Consider the following 25,758-nt stretch of genomic DNA (forward strand, 5'->3'; position numbering starts at 1 on the left):
GAGTCTATCAGGCCATGGACAATCATGTGGTCCCTTTGAAGACTCCTGAACTGTTGTGGCTGCATAACCTTTTTGTGTGAAATTGTGAGCCAAAGTCTACACTACCACATCCAGATGCTCAGGCTTTCTCTAGGAACTGCTGTTCAGAAATAGAAGTCTTGAGATTCAATCTCATATGGTAATAGTACCGGAATTCATTTGCTGCAGTATTACCTTCTTAACAGCTTAATGACTGACTTGTGCTGAGGTCCTGGTTCTCCAAAGGAGTAGGAATCCTAGTATTAAGGCCTAGAGCATCCATGACAGCTCATAGTGCTGCTGCTCCTGGCATTGCTCTTGACCAAAATATGTCCAAGAGAAACATTTGACTCCATATGAATGAGGAAGGAGGAGGACAAAATAGAGCTAATTGGTAGCGTCAGAAAGAAAAATTTGGGAAATATTGTAACCTGTCTTTGGTTTGAGTCAGGCACACAAAGGAGGATGCCACACATATGGTATAAAAATGGTGGTGGAATCCCAAAAAAGTGAAATTTAAATCTTCTAGAGATGGATGATTTGAGGAGAACAGGATTGTGCTTGTATCCAGTGGTTTATTACATAATAAGAGAAGAGTAAAATGTGATTTCATTCGAACAAGTGTTATTTGTAAGAGGGCCTTCTTCTGATCCAGTGATTCCTGTTGCTCTGTTAATATAAGCTGTTAATTATTCTTGCTTTTAAAGGAAGTTGTCTCTGTCTACAAACTGCATTGAAAAAATCGCCAACCTGAACGGCCTAAGTAAGTGATATGTCAATGACTGATTGTGCTTATATTCTAACTGCTTGGATTAGATATGTTCCATAGCTTGTGACACATGGCCAACTGTTGACATCCTGTTCTGATATCACCTTTCATTACCCCGCTTCCAAATGAAATAAATAAATAAAGGGGACTCACCAGGAAGGTGGGAGACCTTGGTTCCAGTCCCCATTTCACATCAGGCAAAATGGGGATTTGAACCCACATCTTCCCACGTCCTGGTTGAGTGCTTTAACCAATGGGCCACTGGCTATAGGGAGGCACTGTTGCCTCCATTTTCCTTAAGAAAGTGCCAACCTGGCTGAGGCACCTAACTCTATGGGAGAGTTCAGGACTGTACATCCTGAGTGGTGGGGAGTTGCCTCCCTCCAGCCTGGACTTAGGTGCCTAGCTCCCTTTGAGGGATGAGGCTTAGGCCAGGTTGAATCATTTAATTGTGTTTTACTTAATGTCAATATTACATTGGGGAAAATCTTGCTTCCTGCAACGTTTGGGATTTCTGAGTACAAGAATATTTAAGGAGTAATATTTTCCCCAGTTGGACGTCATTTCAGGTAACATCAGTTCACCAATTTTATATTTTAAGGTTTATAATAACTGAAGAGATACTCAAAAGGTCAATGTTAAGTGCTTTTGGAAAACATACCCATAGTTTTTCATCGTGGTTTCAGAGAAGATGAGGATAATTTGGCTAGATCTAGAGTCTTTTTCCATGGGATGGGGAGTTTGGGAAATTCAAGGTAACATGGTTCCAATAGGCTTCAGGTTTGCTGTATTATGAGTGGCATTTACTTTTTCCCTTCCAAAGACGTCACCTAACCACCTTTTGACATTACACCCTATCGTATTCTTCTCACAGAAAGTAATATGTCCAGAATTTGTACAGATCCTGGGATTTCATTAAGAATTCCAGTTGCACCTGGATTTCTTCATGAAAGCCCATCTATTTCCCCTTTTCTTCCACCTCCTGTATATAGGCCTTCTGTCATCACAACCTTCCTTTACTTACAGGTGTGGCTGGCCAGGACAGGTCACTGTTGACCAACCCAAAGCCCATCCCAACCACTCTAAACAACTGCTGTGCTTTCTCTGCAGCAGCCATTGGTACATGAGTGGAATATTCATTTGCCTCGTCATTGAATAGTACATACTGTACTTCTCATCATTGAATAGTACTTCTCATCATTGTGCAAACAGGAGAAAAACAAGATCATTAGGTAATTAATGCCTAGTTCAAATGCACATTGTGAGAAAGGGCTTGAACTAGCTGTGGAAACCATTGATTAGAGGTTAACCTAACTAGACACTATAGAATGTTTTTGTGCATATCTGGAAGAACAGCTGGAAATTAAGTTTCATGAAAAAGACTCTTTGTTTTTGATAGCTTCAGGTGTTCTGGCACATCACAAGAACAATTTGTGACTGAACAAGAATAGGCAATTTGAAAATAAATCTCATCAGAGTGGCTGTATTACTACTAGAATCTCACGGGCCAAAATAGTTGACCTCTTTCTAATCAGACACAAGTTGCTATAAAGTAACACCAGGTATTGCCTCCTATTCAGGAATTGAGTCTGCCTCCTTAGTAGTGGTCCCAATCCCTCCTGGCCTGGGAAGTAAGATCAGGACCAAAAATTTAATCTTGCTTCACGCACATGAGCACTAGAACACCAGAATGGCAGCCTGTTTTGTTCAATCCCTACCTGGACTGGATGTGAACAGGCAGCCTACAGATGAGACTTTCTAATACCCATACTTGAGCCATCCACTCCACCCATTCATTACAATCTATATATAGAACAGTATGTAGTTTGCTTCTGATATGTCATTCTTCCTTAATATAGCCTGTTCAGAATACAAACCTCTCTTGTCTGTGGTATACAGGATGTTGTCAGATTTCCAACCGCTCTTTATATTTTAAGTACCAGTCATTTGTTAATAAGAAGCTGTTCTCCCTCCATTGCAGAAAACTTGCGGATTCTTTCATTGGGGAGAAACAACATAAAGAATCTGAATGGGCTGGTATGTCCCTTTTTGTAGTTTACATTTATTAAATTGAGCAATGAAGTGCTACGTAATTCTTGCATCAAGGCATAGGGGAAGAGTGATTTCCCTACCCTTGCATCTCTCTTCACATAATTCAACCTTAGTGCCTAACCATTTATTTTGTTTTACTTACTTACTACATGTTGCTGATAATGCGTGGAGCAATCTTTCATTTCCCTTGTGCCAGTCAACCACCCTCTCTTCATTGAAATCTCTCCTTAAAATGCCCTCCCTCTTTACAGACTTTAAATGCTAATCCACCAAATAAAACATTTAAATCCCCCAATAAGCTTAAGAGGAACATTTTTCATTTTAAATATGCATTATCTGCTACCTATATTGTCTCAATCAGCCAACTTTCCCAGACCCCTTTGCTGTTGCTTTTGCTGTTTTTCTAACCTGTGATATGATCCTGTAAGGCCCTCTACACACATTTCCCATAACATGAGATTCTGCAGACAAGAGCGGGCCCTTAGATTGTAAGATCCATTGGTAGAGAGTCTGCATTTTCTATCTATGTGTAAAGCACCATAAACTCCAGTGGCATTATATGAATTATAACTTCTGCTCCCTTTGCTTATATGAATCTCATCTTCTGACAGAAGGTGCTTTTGGTATCGTGGTCAAACACTGCACACATTGGCCTGCCTGTAAATCACATTGTGACTCTACCTATCACAGGGGTGTTTGGCACGCTGAACAATGGGATAAAAGGCATGTGGCAGAGAGGCAAGGGTAGAAATATAGATAACAAGGCAAAGATCTAGAGAAGAGGAAGCATATCAGAGTCAATTTTATTACCTCTGTGCTAAGATGTCTGTATAATTAAAACCAAAGAAATAAAGGAACGAGTTTGTTCTTCAAGAGCCTCTGTGCATTCCTGCTTGCAGGATATGGCTTTTCAAGGCAGTTCCTCCACTCAACACCAGGGCTGCTGTATCCCACAGGTGTGAATGCACAGAGGCGACTCTGAAGGAACAACAGTTATGGTAAGTAACCTCTCTTTCTCCTCTTGCTGGAGGATTGTTGAGGACAGAAAGTGAAATTTGAAACCTGCAGATATAAGCATGCACTTGTCTGAAACTATGCAATCCCTTATATTACATACTAAACCCTCTAAAACGGTTGATGAACTGCAGTCATCTAGCACTACAGAACTCTCCACATGCAGCTAAAATAGCTCCTTTCTCTCCATATGCCTTGAGTAGAACTCTGCTCTGCTCAGATGTTCAATATATCTTGCTAGTGTCTTGATTTATTTTTCTAAACAAGCTGAGAGATTTATTTCAAAACTTGGGATTTTCTTTCCTTGAAGCTTTGTCATCCAGAATTAGGAACCTGCTTAAAAGAAAACAAGGAATATTGAAAGATCTGGTTCTGTTTGTTGTGTGACATAGTATCTGGAGGGGAGAAAGGGAGCAGAGATAATCTGGGAAATATAGGAAGACTTACTCTCACTTTTCTGAGAGGTGTTATAATTTTCCAGGAGGCAGTTGGAGATACATTAGAGGAGCTGTGGATCTCATACAACTTAATTGAGAAGCTGAAGGGCATCCATGTCATGAAGAAGCTGAAGATTCTCTATATGTCCAATAATTCGGTGAAAGATTGGGGTAAGCCTGGGCCCCTAGGTTCTCTTCTGAAATTTTTTACTGAGTATGGTGAGTGTGCATCAGCTGAGACAGCTTGGGTCAAAGTGGGGAAACTGGCTTCTAAAGTTCTGAATGGGCAAGTTTAGCATGGAGCCTGCAGAGATGAACAAGCTGTTCAGATTGCCTGCTCATACAAGAGAATTAAAAAAATATTGAGAAAGTCTGTTTATTCAACTTCTGTGTCATGGGTTTGTTCTTTGAACAATCTATCTGACCCATTGCTTTTGTCATCTGTCATCTGCATTCTTCAGCCTGGTACCCAATTCGTACCCAATAAATCCATATCCTTCCTCACCTAAAACATCCTGGCTGTATCTGTGCAGGTATTGAAAAGCAGCCTTGGTGCAGATGTGCTTTTTGTGTTCCGCAGTCTATTTCTAACATCTTTTGTGATTGCAGGAGAGTTTGTGAGACTGGCAGACTTGCCATTCCTGGAGGATCTGGTGTTTGTGGGCAATCCACTGGAAGAGAAATACTCTGCCGATCAGCAGAGCAGCTGGGTCGAGGAAGCAACCAAACGAGTGCCCAGGCTGAAAAAACTAGATGGTGAGCTTTAAGCAGCAGCTGGGTGGCATTTATTGTACAAGATCTTTTGCTTAGTGTAATGAGAACAGTCAGGTATTGGCTCAGCACCACAAAAGTACAACTGTAAGATCTGGAGGAGGGGTGGGAACCAACTCAATGAGCAGCGTTCTTTATTTTTCCTTTCAACACTTACTTCACTCTGTGTTCACCTCTGCACAAGCTAAATTGTTCAGCCATAGCCTCAACTTCTTCTGAGAGTGGATTTTCGAGTGTTTGAAAGAGGGTGAGTGCTGTGGAGCTCCTCTGAATTGGCTTCAGCCTTCATAGTGACTTCATGTACAACAAAAGCTGTTTCAAATTAGACCTGTCACTTTGCATCACTACAGCTTCAGAGAGGGTCTTGCTCTGATGTGTTGAACTAGTATCCAGTCAAAGTACTCATAACAGCATAACTTAGAGGTGAACTGAAATGTGTTTTGATTTTTTGAGAGACAATATCTGTTAAGATTTTAAATCTCTTGTAGAATTCACATGTTGACTTAATGATGAGACCCCAATAATGTAAGTGGATTTATCTCCTAACGCCCATGTTCAGAATTCTGGGTTTTCCCACAAGAGATGGTGAGAGGGAAAACACCTAGATCATAGCAACGCGGTATGTTCTTTACCTTGATTCTAGGGCTAGGGATGTCATCAGCTCTTTCAGGGGAAACACAGAATTCCAAGCTCTTGTCCTGGCAGGTAATAAAAGGGGAAATGATTTTCAAATATTGTGTTTTGTTTTTAAACATATTTAATGTTTTGTTAATGGCTGATGATCATAAATCTTTCTGGTATTTATTTAAAAAGCAGCTCACTTCTCCTTTAAGGCAAATCTAAAGAGCTTCTCTGTTTGAATGGCTTCTAAAGGATGGAGGGTTGGTTGGGTAATAGTGGACAGCACGAGGGAAAAGTGGGCAGGGTGGGTAGCAGCTGGGAGGTGAGTGGTGGGGAGAAAGCAGCAGTAGGAGAGGCAGGCAAATGGGTGAAGAATAGAGTATCAGTGTAGGGAGCAAGAGCAGAGGATGAGAAGTCAGAGCCTGAATTATTGAAGAGGTGGGAGGAAAGAGGACACTGAGACATGGCTAGAGAGAAATGTTGATATGAAGAATGGGCTGGAGCAACAGGTGCTGTGTGAGAAGAGTAGACAGCTAAATAGAGAAGCTGGTGTGAGGCATGTATTTGTATGATCAAAGGGGTAACTGTTGTTTACATAACGACACCAGTGCACTGTTAGAATGGCACACACCAAGGTTTAAGAGTTAATCAGTGTTCCTCATACCCTGTCAGCACGAGATCATGTACCTCCAAGAAGAACGTGTGCAGCTCTCCTCTTGGGATGGTTGCACTGTGGTGTCTCAGCACAAACACTGTGACCCAGTTGGGCAGAACGCTGACCACTCATTATTGGTAGGCCATGCTCTAATATACTGTAGTCCCTGCTACTCAAGAAATGGAAGCAACAGCGTAGAAGAGAGCTCTTAAGCTGAAGCTTGGGGTAGTGAAGGAAGAACCAATAGTTAGAATCAGGACAGGAGGAAGATACTCAGATGCATGGGAAGCTTGATTTGTTGTCTTCAGTTAAAAAGCAGTAGCAAAAGCCTTTTTTGCTGGTGGCAGCTTAAACTCGTTCTTGCTTCTCCTCTGCACTCCTAGTTGACTAGCATTAGTGGATACTGCATCAGTGATTCTTATCAGGCCTTTTCTCTTTCTGTTTTAGGTGTCCCAGTTATTAAACAAGAAGATGGTGACGAAGGAGAAAACTAACACAACTCTTTCTTGTGTGGTATTATATTATTTAAGTTTCTTCAGAGCAATTCAGCACACAAAGCTTTTGTATAAATGTTTGTTTCAAAGAAAATATTTGGGTAATTTTTTTTAACTAACTCATCTCCATACTCTCCTTTCCTCACCCAAAGAGTTAATTACCAAAATATGGGGATACTGACTTTGTACATTTCACGTGCTCTTCTGTGAGGACTATTGAAAGTGAGATTGTCTGTCTGATTAATTTAACGAGAGACCTTAACTAAAACTACGTACTGATTTTTATCCTGTTTAGTGATGCTTGTAGATCTGTCTTTCCAGTTATGCTAGAACAGGTTTTCTTGTTAACGGTCTGTGCAGCTGAACTTTTTTTTTCTTTAATCGTTTGAAACATGGAGACCAGAACAACAGTGTTTTGTTTTACAGACTCTTTGCAGGCTAGGCTTTTCGTTATTTTTTTAATACTGTCACAGGTAGAAACAGTTACTAACTGTAACTGGCTCTTCAAGATGTGATGCAGATGTGTGTGCACGCCCCGCACAGAGCCTTTTGCCTAGCAGTACCTGTAGAGAGGCAGCACTCATGTCTTGTGGGCCCTCCCCTGGCTATCTGAGGCGGAGCCACCCTGACGCCACTCAGTTTCTTCACACCAAAAGCCTATGAGAGGAGACTCTGACGCAGAGGGAATAGAGGGTCGGTCGTAGAATACATGTCTGTATCACATCTCGAAGAGCCACACTTACAGTAATTAACCATTTCTTTTTCTTCAAGTGGATGCAGACATGGATTCTGCTCTGGTGATTTCTAAGCAAGCACCTCAATCTGGGAAGCGGGGCTTGGAGTCTACTGCAGTAGGGATTGTTTTTAAATCTTCCGCCCTTCCCAGGCCTTTGTTCCCTTTGGAAGATATAGTAGTAGCATAATGGTCCATAAATGTATGTGTGGACAACCACATGGCCGCCCTGCAAATGTCCACTATGGAAATGTCACTGAGGAACGCTATGGACATCACTTGTACCCTCTTGGAGTGAGCCCATATCCACAGAGGAGGCGTAGCCGAAGCTATCTCATACTCAGTCTTGATACAGGATGTTATCCATCTAGAGATGGTCTGTGTAGAGACCACTTGCCCCTTCATGAAGGCTGCATGTGACATGAACAGGCGAGGCGAAGCATGAACCGGTAGTCCTGTCAAGATAAAAGGCTAGACATCACCTGACATCCAGAGTACGGAGACGCAGTTTTTCTGGGGACGAGTGCGACTTAGGGAAAACACAGACCGTGAGAGGGAACTGAGGGGGTTGGGGCGGCGCCACCTCATATAGTTAGGGCAGGGGCCACAGCCACAAGGCGCATGCACTGCCCCTCTACAAGTACGGCTAGGCAGAAGTCTCTGGTCCAGCATGCTAAGCACACACCCACCGAAGTGGAATACACATCTGCATCTACTGGAAGAAGAATCACTGCCTGCTCAACACTTCAAGAACATGTGAGGCTGTCTTTTCTGCCCTTCTGAGCTCTGCCAGTTATCTGTACCTCAGTAGGCCCAGTAGTTGTCATGGGCTCATGTTAGAAAAGACAGTGAATAGTCTAATGATCTCCTGTTGTTAGCAGGTTTCAGAGTAACAGCCGTGTTAGTCTGTATTCGCAAAAAGAAAAGGAGGACTTGTGGCACCTTAGAGACGAACCAATTTATTTGAGCATGAGCTTTCGTGAGCTACAGCTCACTTCATCGGATGCATACTGTGGAAAGTGTAGAAAATCTTTTTATATACACACAAAGCATGAAAAAATACCTCCTCTCACCCCACTCTCCTGCTGGTAATAGCTTATCTAAAGTGATCACTCTCCTTACAATGTGTGTGATAATCAAGTTGGGCCATTTCCAGCACAAATCCAGGTTTTCTCACCCCATCCCCCCCCCCACACACAAACCCACTCTCCTGCTGGTAATAGCTTATCTAAAGTGACCACTCTCCTTACAATGTGTGTGATAATCAAGGTGGGCCATTTCCAGCACAAATCCAGGGTTTAACAAGAACGTCTGGGGGGGTTAGGAAAAAACAAGGGGAAATAGGTTACCTTGCATAATGACTTAGCCACTCCCAGTCTCTATTCAAGCCTAAGTTAATTGTATCAAATTTGCAAATGAATTCCAATTCAACAGTTTCTTGCTGGAGTCTGGATTTGAAGTTTTTTTGTTGTAATATCACAACTTTCATGTCTGTAATCGCGTGACCAGAGAGATTGTAATGTTCTCCGACTGGTTTATGAATGTTATAATTCTTGACATCTGATTTGTGTCCATTTATTCTTTTACGTAGAGACTGTCCAGTTTGACCAATGTACATGGCAGAGGGGCATTGCTGGCACATGATGGCATATATCACATTGGTGGGTGTGCAGGTGAACGAGCCTCTGATAGTGTGGCTGATGTTATTAGGCCCTGTGATGGTGTCCCCTGAATAGATATATGGGCACAGTTGGCAACGGGCTTTGTTGCAAGGATAGGTTCCTGGGTTAGTGGTTCTGTTGTGTGGTATGTGGTTGCTGGTGAGTATTTGCTTCAGGTTGGGAGGCTGTCTGTAGGCAAGGACTGGCCTGTCTCCCAAGATTTGTGAGAGTGTTGGGTCATCCTTCAGGATAGGTTGTAGATCCTTAATAATGCATTGGAGGGGTTTTAGTTGGGGGCTGAAGGTGACGGCTTCACCTTCAGTGGCGTTCTGTTATTTTCTTTGTTAGGCCTGTCCGGTAGTAGGAGACTTCTGGGAACTCTTCTGGCTCTATCAATCTGTTTCTTCACTTCCGCAGGTGGGTACTGTAGTTGTAAGAATGCCTGATAGAGATCTTGTAGGTGTTTGTCTCTGTCTGAGGGGTTGGAGCAACACTCTCACCCCCCCCCCCAGACGTTCTTGTTAAACCCTGGATTTGTGCTGGAAATGGCCCACCTTGATTATCATACACATTGTAAGGAGAGTGGTCACTTTAGATAAGCTATTACCAGCAGGAGAGTGGGGTGGAGGAGGTATTTTTTCATGCTTTGTGTGTATATAAAAAGATCTTCTACACTTTCCACAGTATGCATCCAATGAAGTGAGCTGTAGCTCACGAAAGCTTATGCTCAAATAAATTGGTTAGTCTCTAAGGTGCCACAAGTACTCCTTTTCTGTTGTTAGCAGTGGACCTATAACTAATCATCTTGAACTGCACTGGAACTCAAAACTTCATTACTGAGAAGGCCATGATATATGTATTTGTTTTTAAATGTAGCAATGGAAACTCTTTGCATAGTTTTTGGTGGAATTTAAGTACTTATTGGCTTTTTCTTTACATTGTTATAAGAAATTAGGCACTTTAGATTTGAATACATAGACTTTTACTAGCCAGTAGCTAGCTTGTGGTACTAGCCTGAGCATGACTTTCTTTTTAGCTGAGTGATTAATGTAGTTCTTCACAGCTCTGGAATATACTACTAAACTAAGGAGGTTGAGAGCTGTTCAGAAAAAAACAAATGTCCAAAAGACCTGGACTTGAGGGTACTTTTATAAGCTTTGATTGCAGGGTATTCATTTGTTGTTTCTAAAGCACAGACCTAGGCAGCCAACTAAAAGGTTTAGATAGCTGCTGGGGAAAGGACAGAAGAGATTAGAAGTAGGACCTGGAAAATAAATATTGATAAAGAGCTAAATTGCTTTGCCACACGGTGACATCTTAGTGAAGTCCCCAGATATGACAAGTAAATATTTTTTAAACGAAATGCATGAAATGATGATTCGAGAAAGCACCACGGACCCCTAGAAAATGGATAAAATGACCTAAACAACTCAGATTGCTAAAGTTCTGGGTTTACTTTCCGATTCCTGGTACTAATTCAGTTTAATCAAATTAAAATGGCAGCAATGAGCATATTGCTGTATGACAGAGGTGGGCAAACTATGGCTCGCGGGCCACATCCAATCCACGGGACCCTCCTGCCCGGCCCCTCCCCTGCTGTTCCCCCTCTCCTGCAGGCTCAGCGTGCCACCGGCACTACGCTCTGGGCAGCTGGGCAGCACAGTTGCAGAGCCGCGGCCTGACCCGGTGCTCTGGGTGGTGCGGCTATTGCGCAGCCAGCCACCTGTGCTCCAGGCAGCACGATAAGGTTGCAGGGGGGGGTTGGATATTGGACAAGGGAGTTCGGGGGTATGGCTAGGGGTCAGGGCGGTCAGAGGGTAGGGAACAGGGGGGTTGGATGGGGCAGGGATCCCAGGGGGGCAGTCAGGGGGTTAGATGGGGCAGTCAGGGGTGGAGGGTCCAGGGGTGGTCAGGGGACAGAGAGCAGGGGGTGGTGGATGGGGCAGCAGTCCCAGCAGGGGGGGCTGTCAGGGGATAGGGAAGGTTGGCTGGGGCAGGAGTCCCAGGGGAGTCGTCAGGGGGCGAGAAGCAGGGCGGGTCAGATAGGAGGCAGGGGCTGGGCCACGCCTAGCTGTTTGGGGAGACACAACCTCCCCTAACCGGCCCTCCATACAATTTTGGAAACCTGATGTGGCCCTCAGGCCAAAAAGTTTGCCCCGCCCCTGCTGTACGAGGAGCAGAATGAGTGTGGGAGAGAAGCAGAACCTCACTCGTAATTAGTCTTGTGTTCCTAAAGCTGAAGTTGTGGTTGTGTTTTTAGAATCCATGGTCAAAGATAGGAAAGTGATGATGCAGTTGGCCCCAGGCAACAGCAGTAGTCAGCTCCTGTTATGCTAGGCAGTACCATTACTTTCCCCTAGTCTAACTTTGGTCGAATTCCAGCTCTGACAATCAATTGTTAAGTGACCAGTGTGAAGTAGAAGACTATAGGCAAAGCAATTCAATGCTATTAACTTCTTTATAGCTACTCTCTACATTCCCACAGGAATAATGTATGCCATATTTGCCCAGTCATTGCAGGTAAGACTCAAATCTAATTTTAGGGTCTTTTCTTCCTTTTTAAGGAACAGATGCAGAGAGTCCTCTACCTTTGACATTCTTCACCTAATATAAAACTTTCCCAGACAGCCTGATGTGCTGTCTTGAATGCAATCTGACTCTATTTTCAGTGGTCCTGTTGGTCATCTTATAGCCAACTTGCCATTCAATAGTAATTTTCTAGGATTGCAGTCTTTACTGGTGATCAGGACAAGACAGCACTGGCCACAGACAATACTGTTGGGAGATGGGCGAAGTTGGGAACTTTGTAGACAGCTAACTGTTGTTACCAGGCTTGTCGTTTTGGTCCCTTTCAGCACTAAATTCATTAAGAGTTAGTAATTAACAATTCTTTGGACAGGAGGTGGCTTTACACATTATTTTTAAACCCTATATTGATGATATACTCAGCCTCTGCTGCCGTCAACTCTTTTGTACAAGAACAGTAGGCTAGATTTGTGCCCTTGAATACTATAGTTAAAATATTAGCATTTCTCCGTGCAAGGCAAAGCCTGGGTGAGTATGAAACCTGACTTCTAAATACTGCTAGCAAGTAGAATTACCAAGTAGGAACAGTCCTCTTCACATATTTTACAAACTCCTAGGGAGGGCTGAGGAGGATTTTCAAAGTAATCTCTTAAGGAAAGCATCAGTCAGTGGGGACCTACTTTAAATTGATTCACTCCTAGTTGCTGAAATGAATTCCCTTCAAAAGTCTTGGTGTCCAGGTTTCCTAAAGTAACACATTCTGAAACTGTTTGCACATGTGTAACTTCAGTGCTAGCAGTATGAGGTGGTTAACTGTAGTTTCTGTAATTCCTTTAGAGCGCTGCACAGCATGTCCAGTTTGGGTTGTTTGCTGCAGAGCCATGACCAGAGCACAGCTAGCAAAGGTGACTCTGTCAGAGAAATATGCCCTCAGGCACACTGAGCTTTAAGGCTGCCACTGGTGTATTCATGTAATGCTATTGCCCTCTGCTTTCCTCCTCCTTCTACCCATAGTGCATTCTCTGGCAATAGGTGGGAAGGAGGGGAAAATAGCAATTCCAAATAGTTGACAACAGCTCTAATACACATTTGAGAAGAATATGCTATCATGTAGCCTGTAAGTATGGCCATCCTCAGAACAGTGGGCACAGAAGTAGCCATTTGGCTTTGTCATTTTAGTTAAGAATTCACCAATGGCATTAAATTAGCTGTAGCCTCTTAACTTCCTTTTTTGTGGATGAAGGGCAGGTATGAAAAACACTTTCCGATGCTACCCACAGTCCTGCTGGTTGATTTATCTCCATGTAGAGTTGTCGTTGTGTGCAAGTACACAGGCAGAATTTCCCAAGGCAGCGACAACATTTGAGAACAGACTAGAAAAGTGCAAGAGTGGGGATTAGCACAAAACAGCGATACATTGAAAAGATTTGCAGGATAATCCAGGGTGATGTTTACAGAACAAAGTGCAATTCCTGCTGCCTCTGTCTTAAACATTAACAGAAGCTGTACAGCAAAGTCCAAGAGCAGCTCTTACAACCATTAAGGAATTGGTAGAATTGTGCTGACCTTTTTGTGTTGCTGCTTGTGAATACAATGAAAATTCACATTGATGGGGTTGGGCATCCAATCTCATTGACATTAAAGTACATTTTGTAACATAAAATTTATCCTGTAATAAATGTGAAATGGTAATTTAGCTAGAGTGGGGACGGGAGGGGGATTAACATCCTTTCTGACAAGACAAGAACTGAAATGTCAGACTTATTTGAGTGTTTGCTAAGGAACGCACCGAATGGGTTTCCTTTACTGTCAGCTGAAAAAGTGCTTACCAAAATCTGATATTTTTTCCTAACAGTTGGCAGGAAAGCACAGCTAAAGTCTTGCCTTGCCTAATGGATTATGGTTACTCTTATGAACAAATCAAAAGCAGCCCACTCACCAAACTTTACTTTTGCAAAATAAACTGAAGGGGGTTGATTTTTTTTTTTTTTAAAGAAGATTTGCACTTTAAAAATTATGCACTGGATGTTGGTGAAAAGTACTTGCAGTACGGCAGATATGTAGCCGTAAGGAGTAGGGCCTATCAGTTAGGAGCCTGAGTACCTTTCAGGATCTGGGCCTAGCAGAGCAGGTTGTTGAAAGGATTTCCTTACTCTCTGATCTGCCATGTCTCACCACATCCATTCTGATCCCTAGCACCTAGTGATTTGATCATGGGTGAAAGGAGCACCTATGTAAAATTCTCAAGCCATGTGGAATCCTGCTCTCCCCCACTGCAAACATAGTGGGGTCTCTCCCCACACCTCCCCCCTTTTCTTCTTATAGAAATTTGTTACATTAAAATGGAGTGTCAGTAAATGGATGGGTGTTTCCATGCTTGCCAACATATTGTCAGTCTCCAAGCAGCCAATGCATTCAGTGATTACACTGAAAACTGTTGCTAGAATGAGAGAAGGGAATTTAAAGCCAGCAGTGCTCAGTCTATGTGTGGCTCACTCAGGTTACACGAGGGGTACTCGTGACTAGCCCAAGCTGCTGTACATGCCAGCACAGCCACACTGCTATTTTTAGCATGCTAGCGTGAGCTAAGATAGCACCGCTATCTAGTTGCACTGGGAAGCATGCACCCAGGTGCAGTGCAGACACATGAGAAGTCTCCAGTTCTAGAACAAACTCCAAGTGGGAGAGCAGTTTTAACACCTAGTTTGTTGGTAACCTTTTATATACAAGTAATTTTGTAGTATGACAAAATTGTTAAACTTGCTGTGTATTAAGTTATTTAGGCCTAAATTCTAAATGTTACTTTGTGAATTGTGTTTATAAATAGTAATAAATGTTATTTTATGAAGAAAAAGTGCCTCGCTGTTGTGTGTGATGATAAGCAATAGTTTGGCTTAAGGACAATGTATAGAACCTTATCTCTTATCCTCCATTTTTGCTCACATCCCTGTCTTAACTTTACAGCATAAGGCTTTAGTGAAATGGTCTTACTCTTAATCCTCCTTATCCCTTTACCTTTTGTAATAGAAAATGTGACTTTGGCCCAATCCCACTAACCCATCACCACTTCCCCTCTCACAGAAAAATCCTGTTTAATATTCTGAAAAGATTGTAAAATGGTCTGTAAAGCGTACGGAGCCTTGGTTTATTTCTTTAAGTTTATACTGCCTTACTGGCTCTTGCAAAGCCAAACTTCACACTCCTCCATTACCTCAAATTTCCTTCTAAGGTCTTGTCTACATTAGAAAAGGTTTGCTAGGATAGCTATGGCAATAAATTGTCCTACTGAGGACACAGCTTATACCAGTTCCCTGAATGAACTAAGGTCTACTAGCAAAAACATGTTTTTGCCAGTATAACACCTCCTAAACTCTGGGTGTTGATGGTATAAAAATGTCACTACCCAACATTACTGGATTGACAATATTTTTAAGCACGGCCCTGGCATTAGTAACCAGCCTAAGTATGGAAAAATACACAAATTAGGTGGGGAAAAGAGAGTGGGAATGGTTGATTTAACCAGTTGCTTCCTTTTCCTAAAGGAAGTGGGTCCCATTTTGAGACTTCAAAATTTGATCTTTATGATGCTTTGTAATGGTCCAAACTTAGCTAAATAAAAAAATCTGCATGGTTTAAGCATTTCAGGGCTACACAGTCTACTTTTCAAGGCCGACACTGGACCCATTCTAATGTAGGTCTAATTTTGACAAATGTCCCTCAGACTTTGACTATATTGTTTTAAAAGCCACACTGTTTAAGTAAGCACTTTGTTTTGGGATCAATAGCAATTCTGCTCCCTGTAAAACAACAGTTAAACAAAATATCACAGGTGCTTCTTTAACCGCTGCCTTGGATTAGAAGCTTGCCTCATTTAGACCCCATCTACATTGCAGCTGTAGAGCCGTGTCTAAGCTATGTTGTAGATAAACTTTCTTCTAACCCAGCTTGGCCATCTGCCATGGAAAAAAGGTTTTAGGTAGCTACACATTTACTATACAAGCCACAGGGGAAAGTAATTTAAGTGTAACTGTGTGAGGCACCCTTGTTTACTCAGTTTATTTATTTATTAGCGTGCCAGCAAGACACTGACTGTATAACATTTTAAAGATGCACCTGTTTTGGTGACAGTTGATTTTAAATTGAATCCAGGCACTTAGATGCAATTACAATGAGCATTATATAAATCACTAACTAACTACAGTAACTAAAGACTTTTTTTTTAAGTCACAGGAATTATTATATTTATGAGGCATCACAGCTAAGATGAAACCAGCTACAAGCAAAGCTGTGCTGCTTCATCAAGTAAACAAGATCAAAGTCCTTCAAAGAGACATAATGATGTAATTTCCGGATAAAAGATCACGTGTTTATTTCCAAGTGGTTATTTGCCAAAATGGAAAAGTTAAAAAATACAAAAAAACCCCCAAACCTGACATTAATGTAAACAAACAAATTATGGGTCAATATGTAGTTTGCAGCTGTAATAACTCAAGCATCAAACATGGGAGATGTGTTTCTGTTAGCTCAAGTTATTCTAGCATGTTTTTTCCGATGCTACCAATTTACTGATCTTTCCTGGATTGCACCTGTCACTGAAATGGAGTCAAGCCACCACCATTTTGTCTCCCCTAGCACTTGGCACGTAGCTGTGGTTTTAGGTGCTTGTAATGCCGGAAGTAGAATCCTATCACTTATTTACATCTTGGGAGTTGACCTGGAACCACTTTTCATGGGCTTCTGTAACTGCACTAGGCTTTCTACTTTGCATACATAAACTGAAAGCCTATAATTTAGAATACCAGAACTGGCATCTTTGAAAAGGGTGGGAAAGAACAGCAAACTCCTAGGACCAGTGCTGTGTTAACCAGACAGAGAATCTGAATCTGAAACGGATTTGGTTCTTCTCTCCCATGCTTGGAGGATGTTTAGTCTGCCCTGAAGAACAGAATTTTGAATTGCTTTACTGCAACCCTTCCGGCAGCTTCAGGAGCAGTACTGTAGACAAAATTCTCACTGTTAATTGCTTTCCTGGATGTGATGAAGTTGCTCCAGGTCAATGTATTGTCTTGGGAAAAACGTGTATAGAGAAAAATGGAGACAAGCTCTTGAGGATTCCTTGGAGTGACTGGGACTGGCAAGAGCTAATGTGCATTTTTGGGTCACTGATCATACAAGGCAAAGGAGACTGGTAACATGAACCAGAACTGTTGTCTTTGTGTTACATGGACCACATTTAAGGATGCTTAAGACACCATAACAACTGAGATACAGCCCTTTCCACCTTCTATCTTAAAATACTCAACCAAAACAACAGAAACGTCATCTATAAAACTTATTTTTAAACCTTATTTAATAAAAGGTTTTAAAAGATACAGAGGGACATTAAGTAAATAAGTTACATGGGTACATTACAATCACATCAGCAAGATTTCCTTTAGTGTATTAATATTTTATAAAAAGAGCACAAAAAATAAATTCAGTCTGGTCTATCACAACTGTACAGCAAAAAAAAGGTAAATATTTTATATAGATATGTACACTATTTTAATATGTAACAGTCTTTTTAAAAGGTGCCCTAAGCAGCAAACACACAAAAAGGCAGTGTCTGCTCATTTGTTAAAATAAAAGTAATATACTTTTTATAATAAAGCATTTATACAGTAATTACAAAGGCTGAGACTGTTCCTGTACAGTACATCACCAAATGTAAAACAGAACAAAAAAGGTAAAATGCACAAAAAAACCCCTATTTGTATCAAATCTAAGCTACAAGGGAAAAATAATACACTTTGAGAAGCTGGAGAACATGGAAAGAGGTTTTTAAAAATATGCAATTACATTTTATAAAAATATATGCCTTCTCCCAAACTTAAGGAGCTGGGATTTTCCAGGCTCAGCTGTTGATGGAATCCCCTGTTCCAGAAAGAATTTTTATTTTTACTTTTTTTTGGACAGCTGGGGATTAGAATTTTGTATTTCTCCCAACAACTGACACTGGAAAGAATGCGGGTGAATGAAGCAGCTGAACCCAAATGGAAAATTTACAAAAAAACCCACACTACTGACGCAAAACAAAGCTGGCAATATAGACACTGCTTCCTATTCTCTGGGAAACTTAATAAACTTCAAAAGTGTACACTGGAAGATAATAAAGGAGACTACAGTTTGTGTGGGCATGTTAGGAAAAGAGTGCATGGGAAAATGTTCTAGCTTTTAACTGACAGGATTAATCAGTAAATTATAGAATTTTGCTTAGAAGACACTATCATGGGGCTAGAACGTTGTCATAACATCAGGTTCCCCTGTTCTAGACAAATACTGAAAGGAGACTAAGACCTTTATGGATGAAATCTCCACAACTTTTTAAAAGCAGGAGACTTTTATATCATCATGATTTTCTAGATCGGTGACTGGTAGAATGGGTACACCAGGTAACAGGCAGAGACATTTGTAAAAAGGTGCATTCTGTTTGGCTTAGGAAACACTTGTTTTTGCGTGTCAGCCATTTTATTCTTAATCTTAGCGTACTATAACTAAAAGCTTCATCCAATTAAATTCTTAAAGTCAATAAATAACGATCAGCCACCCAGAAATCTGGTTAGCTAACTTTAATTTCACATTTCATCATCATCATAGGGATGAATAGATATTTTTAACAGAGACTTTAGGTTCAGATTTCAAAGCTACCCTTTACCTGCTGTCAAATAGCTGTATTTCTACTAGTCTCTAGCTATCAAAATGCCATGCTAGTAAACATATTTACCCCTGCATAGCCATTCAAAACACTATATGCCATTGTAGGCTTTTTTGATTGTTATTATTTTGTAGCATCTTGGTAGACTTGAGATACATTTACCTCAGAGCTAAGTTCTCTCAGATCAGTTTTACCTGTTCAGTCCAGCCTGAAATAACTGTGCTGAATAAATAAAAATGTGGAATTGCAGCTACATTGCCACATACCAGAGCGACAGTAGATTTGCATCTCCTTATATAACTACAGGTATAGAAACAAACACAACTGCTACAAAACTGAAATGCTGTCCCTATGCAGATCACACCAGACAGCAGGTGTAATACTGAGTGCTTATAAAGCCAGGAATAGTACAGGAAGGCAAGAGAGATTTCCCACACGCACCCTGTCAGTACATCTCAATGGCATCCAGTGTCTGGTAGATTCAAATGTGTAATGTTTAAAATATGGCCAAAAGGCAAGTAGGTTTACATTCTCACTTGACCTCCAACAGTGAAAAGGCTAGTACACTATGTTTGCACATGCAGAATTGCAATCTGCAAGGGGATTTTGTTTAAACATTGCATTTGTTCCCATAGAAAAGGTCCTCTCTGTTAAGCAACCCCCACCAAATGTGCTAATTCTACCTATTCCACCGCCACACATACTGAATTAGAACAGACTGTCAAACTGCAAAAGATTAGGAGAGAAGAAATCTGCATGGATGAAAAAACAACCAATGCTTGATTCATTAATATCTAATACATCCACTAATTTTGCGCATTTTTAAAACAAACAAAACAACCCTTTCTACAGAGCAAAATCAATCAGCACCCATGTCTAGATGGATGTCCCCTGGGATAAGAGGTAAAGGAGATCTAAGAAAGGAGCTAGTCTACTGGCTCCTAGAAGTAGACAGTATCAGTGCAAGAACTTGCTATCAATCCCATAAGGAAGACTAAGTCAATGCATAGAGCAATTGCATGATCTTGTTGTTTCACCCTGTACTTCCTCACCCCTTCCCCTCCCGACTGACCGCGATCACCATTTGCCATGTATATAGCTACAACTAGACTGTAGGTTCTTCGTAGCAGTGACTAGACTTTATTTGTTCTTTAAAGCATCAAGCACACTTTGGGAGCACTTTAAAAATACTAAATCATTTTACTCAGTGCATAATCAGGAAAGGAAAGTAAGAGACAAAGAACTGTATTTAACTTCTGTTCAGAAAGGGAGAACAGGCATTTTGGGGGCACATTAAATGGTGTGTCCCAGAATCCCTGTCCTATATGGAGGATTTTCCGCAGCAGAGCAGATTCACAATCCATTTAGTTTGGCTTCTTTACCTAGCTTCAGGGGAAGGTAAAGAACCACTCAGCTAGCTAACTCTGCACTGTTCTCATTGGGAAAGCAAAAGAACCTTTATTTTCTGACCCATACAATTTAATTAGCCGTATCTTAGTTTTCCTACCTGAGAATTCTAGAGGTTTTGATCTTATATAGCCCTTTCTGAAATCCTCCCAAGGTATCTGACGTCATGATTTCCAGAGTGGCTACATGCTGTAGTATTTCTTTGTTATTTGTTCTAACTGCACTGCCCTTGAATTTAAGGGACTCCCCCTTGTTCCATTATTATGGAATAAAGGAGAGAGACTGTTAAGTTTCCACTTATAATTTTGAATACCGCAGTCCAGCCTCCTCTCCAACACAATGATCCTAGTGACTGCTCACTCTCTCAGCCCATATAAGTCCAGGTGTATCTTCACTTATCTTTGCTGCTTATTTCTGGGCCTTTTTGATCTCCACTTTATAACAGGACAGAGTATTCCAGGTGTTCAATATGATGGTATAATATGTTCTGCATTATTTTCAATCCCTTTTAAAATGCACCTAAATCATCCTATTTGCTTTTTAAACTGCTGCATTACTCTATAATTCCCAGGGTCTGCCACTTATTAGTGACTTTCCAATCTTCTGGAAAGAACTGCCATTTTAAGGCTTAACTGCATTGTAACCTTTTACTTGATTTTATGTCCAACTCTGAAAATGGATCATTAGCAGATGTGAAGAATTCGGAAGTGACTTCTTTAGAGTAGAACATAATACACAGTTACTTTGACTTTTTACTCCCCTTGACAGGAGCACTCCAAATATTCAGTTATTTACAGCACTGCTGGAATAGCGAAGAACATGCAATTTTAAAATGAAAATAATCTTTATTAATATTTAAATTCTTAAGATTTGCTGCTTGAACTTTTCTTGTGAAAATTATTTGCTTTTGATTCTCTGCAGTTTGCTAATGAATAATTAATAGCAGGTGACAGGCCATCTGCTTCCACATTCCAGTCCCAACCAGTTCACACGGTGACAAATGGATTTTATATGATTGCAAACGGAGATCTGGATTCTGGACTGGAAGCTGGCTTTCTGATTCCCAAACTGGCATGAGCCCAGGCTAGTTACAGAAGCTAAATATGCTGGTGAAAGGAGAGGGGCATTTCTTGTAAGTTAAAATGATTAACATTAAAAAAAAAATAGTAGCCAATTAACAATATTTTATTTTTATTATAAAGAAGAATCCTTCCTAACTAAAGAAAAGGAGCTGTGCGGAGATGAACAGCTTAAAGAGTAGGGTACCAAATATATGGCTTGAGGACTTAATTAGGCAGTGAAACAATTGTAGCTGCCAAAAAAGGAGATGGTCCCAAGGTCTGTGGAGGAAGCTCTGGTGCCATGGGGCAAAAGAGCCAGGCCAGGCAGGTGACAGGCTGGAATCTGACCTATATTAGATTGTAGTTGAACAAGCACAAAGGCATGAACAAGCACAAAGGCATGCTTACCTGAAACTTATCCGGCAGCTTGGAGAGCCTATTGCAAGTCAGCCAGATCAGGGACAGCCTGCTGCCATTAGCTGGAACTAGCTAAACAGCACCGCTCAGGAATGCACAGGCAATTAACTTATCTGACCACCAGATGCCACTACAGAACTGCAGTCGATCTGATGTGCATTTCACTGGCACCAGAAAACTGGCAATTCCCTGCCACATTTAAACATTTTATTACTAACTATGGCTCTTTGCTCATGCAGTTAAGTGCCACATAAATATCAGCACATGATGTTCCTCCAGAGGTGGGAGTGAGAATTGGCTGCCTGCATGTACAAATGCTCTACAGTACTACGGATGCTTCACTGCAGAGAGTGTTGTTGCCACTAAATCCCATTTGCCTCTTCAGTTATTTTCACTGGCTCCTGCCAATCTCCCCATTTCTTCACCCTATACTTATAAGGCAGAGGCCACGAAAGGAGCCAATTAACACTCTTGCGCAATGGATACAGCACAAGGAAACAACTGGATTCTTTATAGAGACAAGGTGGGTGAGGTACCATCTTGCATTGGACCAACTTCTGTTAGCGAGACAAGCTTTTGACCCACACAGAGCTCTTCAGAAAAAGAAGAGCTCTGTATGGCTGAAAAGCAGTGGTGCAAGTAGAAATAATTTCTTGCCAGTACTGCATTCATGGGAGGGACACAAGGAGAGGCACATGATCTCCCCAAGTGACTCCTCCCCGCCCCCCCCCCATCACCCCACTTTGTATATACAAACATCAACAGCTTAACTACTCACTTTCCCACCAAATATGTAGTATTCAGTCTGTACGGGAGTTGGGTGAGGAGCCATTTCAGCCTATGTATGGCTTATTAAAAGACAAAATTTAACTGCTTTATGGTACCCAAACATTGCATTTCAATGGGGGATTCAACTTCCTTTAAAAGAACAGACTCCTGAAACTTTTATCAGCCCACAAAAGAGGTCCATAGTCATGCAAATAGTCCCATTGTCTTCAGTGGGGCTGATGAAATGATTAAGGGTTTACAGGATTAGGTTCCAAGTTTGTAAATTCTTCCGGATGAAACTGAAAATGCCTGAGCTGCCAGATCAGAAGGAACTTCATTCGAATAACGGTGGGCAAATGTGTGATAAGTCTTAGCTCCGTTGCTAAGAGGAGGAACATATTTTCAGCAAAGTTTTTGGCAGACTCCAGAGGCAGCTGACTGGTTTAAGGCTGTCAATGTCCAGCATTATAATCTTCACTTATAGTTCTATCACCCACAAAGCTAGAAAATGAGGCATTTGTTTTCTTTGTTTTGCTGCTCCAGTTCCAATTAACAAAATGTATGTTAGACTAGTTTGGCTACAAAGAAGAATTCTAGGTACACTGGGGACAACACCTGATTCCCTTCAGGCTACAGAACTGGGCTGACATTAGAATCCAAACAATCACTCTAATGATTTGGACTTGTTGTGATGCAGTATGGATGTCATGGATAATTTAGACCAATGGGGAGAAACAGAATCAAAAACACTGTTTAAACACCTTTTGTCCCCCCACCCCTCCTCTCTTGAGGACTCCTGACCAAGGTAACAGCACAATACATATGCTAACAAACTTAAACAAAGGCTTTGTTTAAGTTTGTTAGCATATGTATTGTGCTGTTAAAGCCATATAAAGAATGAATGTCCTCCCTAGCTGCGTTCTGCTTCTTTAAGGAGCAGAGTGCAGCTTCTCCCCGCCCCCCAGGAGGGGAAAGTAGTCCCAAGTCTTTCCGGTACCCCATACCCACTAAAAATCTCTTGCTGGTACTACGTACTGGAGGGTACAGCTCTACTTGCAGCCCTGCTTGAAAGCTTGTCTCTCCCACCAACAGAAGCTGGTCCAATACAAGATAGAACCTCACCCACCTTGTCTAATATCCTGGGACCAACACAGCTGCAACTACACTGGATTCTTTACAGTTTTATGAAATAAAGGTATGTGAACAATATGTATATATGTACAGACAGATTCTGTGTAATTTTAGCATTCAGCTGACCGATTTTTGCTTTCTTTTAACACTTTGCTTTAATACCAGGCCTAGCTGTCTGGACTTTTGGCTAATGGAGCGATTTCAATGCCAGCTTTGCATGAAGAGTACATTTTACTGGTAAGGGGGCCATGATGGGATAGCCAAGTATTCTGTGCTGTCCAATCACATCAAAGGAATGAATGGAAGGACACACAGCTTCTTCACTGTAACTCTTGTAGGTGGCCATTTAAAGGGATTGGTAAAGGCCAATAGGGAAACAGGCATCCCCCTGCATAATGGCCATTTGGGGAAGGGAGTGAAGAAGCCTGAGGAAGAGACCCGAGTCCACCCTTCCCATCTCTGTGAGGCGTGCACAGTCCAAAAACGGTGTCTTGGGTCAAGTCTCATTGACCACCTTGCTCCCTTTTGTAATGAGTTAAAGCCAGATGTGATCGTTAGAGGCCTTTCAAATTGTACTTGTGAGGGGGCAAATTCTTCTAAAAGTGACCCAATAACTACTTCGCTTCCTGTACACAATATAGCCAGATCTTTAAGGTTTGTGGCTACTCTTATTGCAAGGGAGGATATATGTCCACTACTGAACTCTTAATGGCACAGGAAATATCAGGCATCCCCTTGCTACAGAAAAATAGAAATCTCCTCTCAGAGGAGAGGGGTGGGCTGAGTGTTCTTCACCCCTCTCCCTCACACTTCAGTCATACCCAAAGTATGTCTCATATTTCCACAGAACTTGCTAAGAGCCTGGATAGTGCACAGAGAGGAAAGCAGGAAGGGCATTGACAGGAATCTGCTATGGAAAGAAATCATTACAAAACACTGGTGTCACAGTAACTAGATGCAGACAGTCTCAGGGCAGAGCATCTTTTTCTTGCTCAGATCTGGAAGCCTTTACACTCAAGAGTCTCATTGCCATTAGTCTTGGCAAGCACAAGGAGAAAGCCCTGACTGATCTGCAGGAGAACTAAATTCCGCTCCTGATGACATTGTTCTATTACGTACCTCAGGTGCCTTTATAAATAAAACAGAAATCTGGTTTGTAAAAAAGAATATCCAGGTTCACACAAATCTCTTTATCCACTGATTTGGCTCAGTCTATACTGGCAGGGTGAGATGCAGAATGTGGGGTGAGGAAATGGCAGCAATGGACAGAAGCCTAGTAGAACTCAGCCCAGATAAGGAAAGTGCAGGAATGGAGGCAAACACACCGAGAGAGGGGCGGGGTCCAGCCTTGCTGCTCCCTCGACTTCCCCTGGGCTATGGCTAAATCTCCCCATCCTCATCCGAGCTGCTACTGTCGCTGCTGTCGCTGCTGCTGCTGCTGCTCCCCACGTCGCTGCTCTCCTCCTGCTGCGCTGCTGCTGCGGCTGCCGCGGCCGCCGCCTCCTTCTCTCGCTGTTTCAGTGCTGCCGCCTTCTTCTCCTGTTCCGCGTGGCTCTTCATGTGAGCGCTGCGGCTTTTTACCTTGGAGAAGATCCTGAGGAAGAACACATACGTGAACCTGTCTGTTCAGTCTCTCCATACCTCCTCTTCCCGTCCTTGCCAAAGGGGCGGCTGCATCTCTGGTTTGAAGTCAACAGACGACAGAGGAGGACCCTGTACCACCACCAAGATGGGACTACTGCAGCTACGACTGCTCTCACTCCCATTCCATACGCAGCCGTGTGGTGCAGTAGATGGGGCACTAACTTAGGACTCAGGAGACCTAGGCTCTGTTTTTGGCAGACAATAATGTGCTGCATGACCTTGGAGCAGTCATTTCACCTCTCTAGGCCTTGGTTTTCCCTCCCACCCTTTATCTGTCATGTCCATTTAGATTCTAAGCTCTTGGAGGCAGGCTCAATCTCTCACTATGGATCTGTACACCGCTGTGCAATAAAGGCCCCCAATTTTTTAGGCACTACTGTAAAACAAATAAATAAGCAAGCAAACGATGACCAGTGCCCTCTTTTTGCACTTCTTCCCCCAGGGTCAAAGGTTTTTGGCTTTTGCCCTTTGTGGTTTCCATTCCCTCTCTATCCTCTTCCCCCGCGGAATACATTTCTCAATTTTAGTTGCACCAAATAGACTTGAACGTCATTAAGATTTTCCTCCTGCTTCTGCCCTGTGAGCGTCCAGGCTAGAAATACAGCAGTGTGACTTCTCAAAGCTGTGCTACTTCATGGTCTAGTGGAGAGGTGTCCTGCCACTGCCACACCATGGAAACCTGTCACCACCACTGAATTAGACAAAGATGTCATTCCTTCTGGTTCTCCCCATCTCCTCACCATCCCGCTTCTATATGTAAAATGGTGAGAAACTCCTGGTATTATGAGGCTAGTTATTCTTTGGGATTAAGCAATTTAGGCAGCAAACTGAACTTTCTTGGCTGGAGCCACAGAGGGAAAGTAATACATCTACGATGCGCACAAG

General features: G+C 42.1%; 2 protein-coding genes across 5 annotated transcripts in view; one reads left to right on the forward strand and one right to left on the reverse strand.

The window, feature by feature from the left end:
- LOC311522827 (dynein axonemal light chain 1) overlaps window positions 1-8,517 on the forward strand; it is a 37,802-nt gene extending 29,285 nt beyond the window's left edge. For all 3 annotated transcript variants that reach the window (XM_084632348.1, XM_084632346.1, XM_084632347.1), the window contains 5 exons: window positions 726-781; window positions 2,769-2,824; window positions 4,335-4,461; window positions 4,900-5,046; window positions 6,785-8,517. In XM_084632348.1, coding sequence (XP_084488474.1) covers window positions 726-781; window positions 2,769-2,824; window positions 4,335-4,461; window positions 4,900-5,046; window positions 6,785-6,831 — 433 coding nt within the window. In that variant the 3' untranslated portion in view covers window positions 6,832-8,517. The remainder of the gene's footprint in view (window positions 1-725; window positions 782-2,768; window positions 2,825-4,334; window positions 4,462-4,899; window positions 5,047-6,784) is intronic.
- An 8,640-nt stretch (window positions 8,518-17,157) lies between these two features.
- MIDEAS (mitotic deacetylase associated SANT domain protein) overlaps window positions 17,158-25,758 on the reverse strand; it is a 90,206-nt gene continuing 81,605 nt past the window's right edge. For both annotated transcript variants that reach the window (XM_084631447.1, XM_084631448.1), the window contains exon 13: window positions 17,158-24,823. In XM_084631447.1, coding sequence (XP_084487573.1) covers window positions 24,610-24,823 — 214 coding nt within the window. In that variant the 3' untranslated portion in view covers window positions 17,158-24,609. The remainder of the gene's footprint in view (window positions 24,824-25,758) is intronic.

Source organism: Lepidochelys olivacea, assembly GCF_965140295.1.
Source record: "Lepidochelys olivacea isolate rLepOli2 genome assembly, chromosome: 6".
Taxonomy (NCBI): Eukaryota; Metazoa; Chordata; order Testudines; family Cheloniidae; genus Lepidochelys; species Lepidochelys olivacea.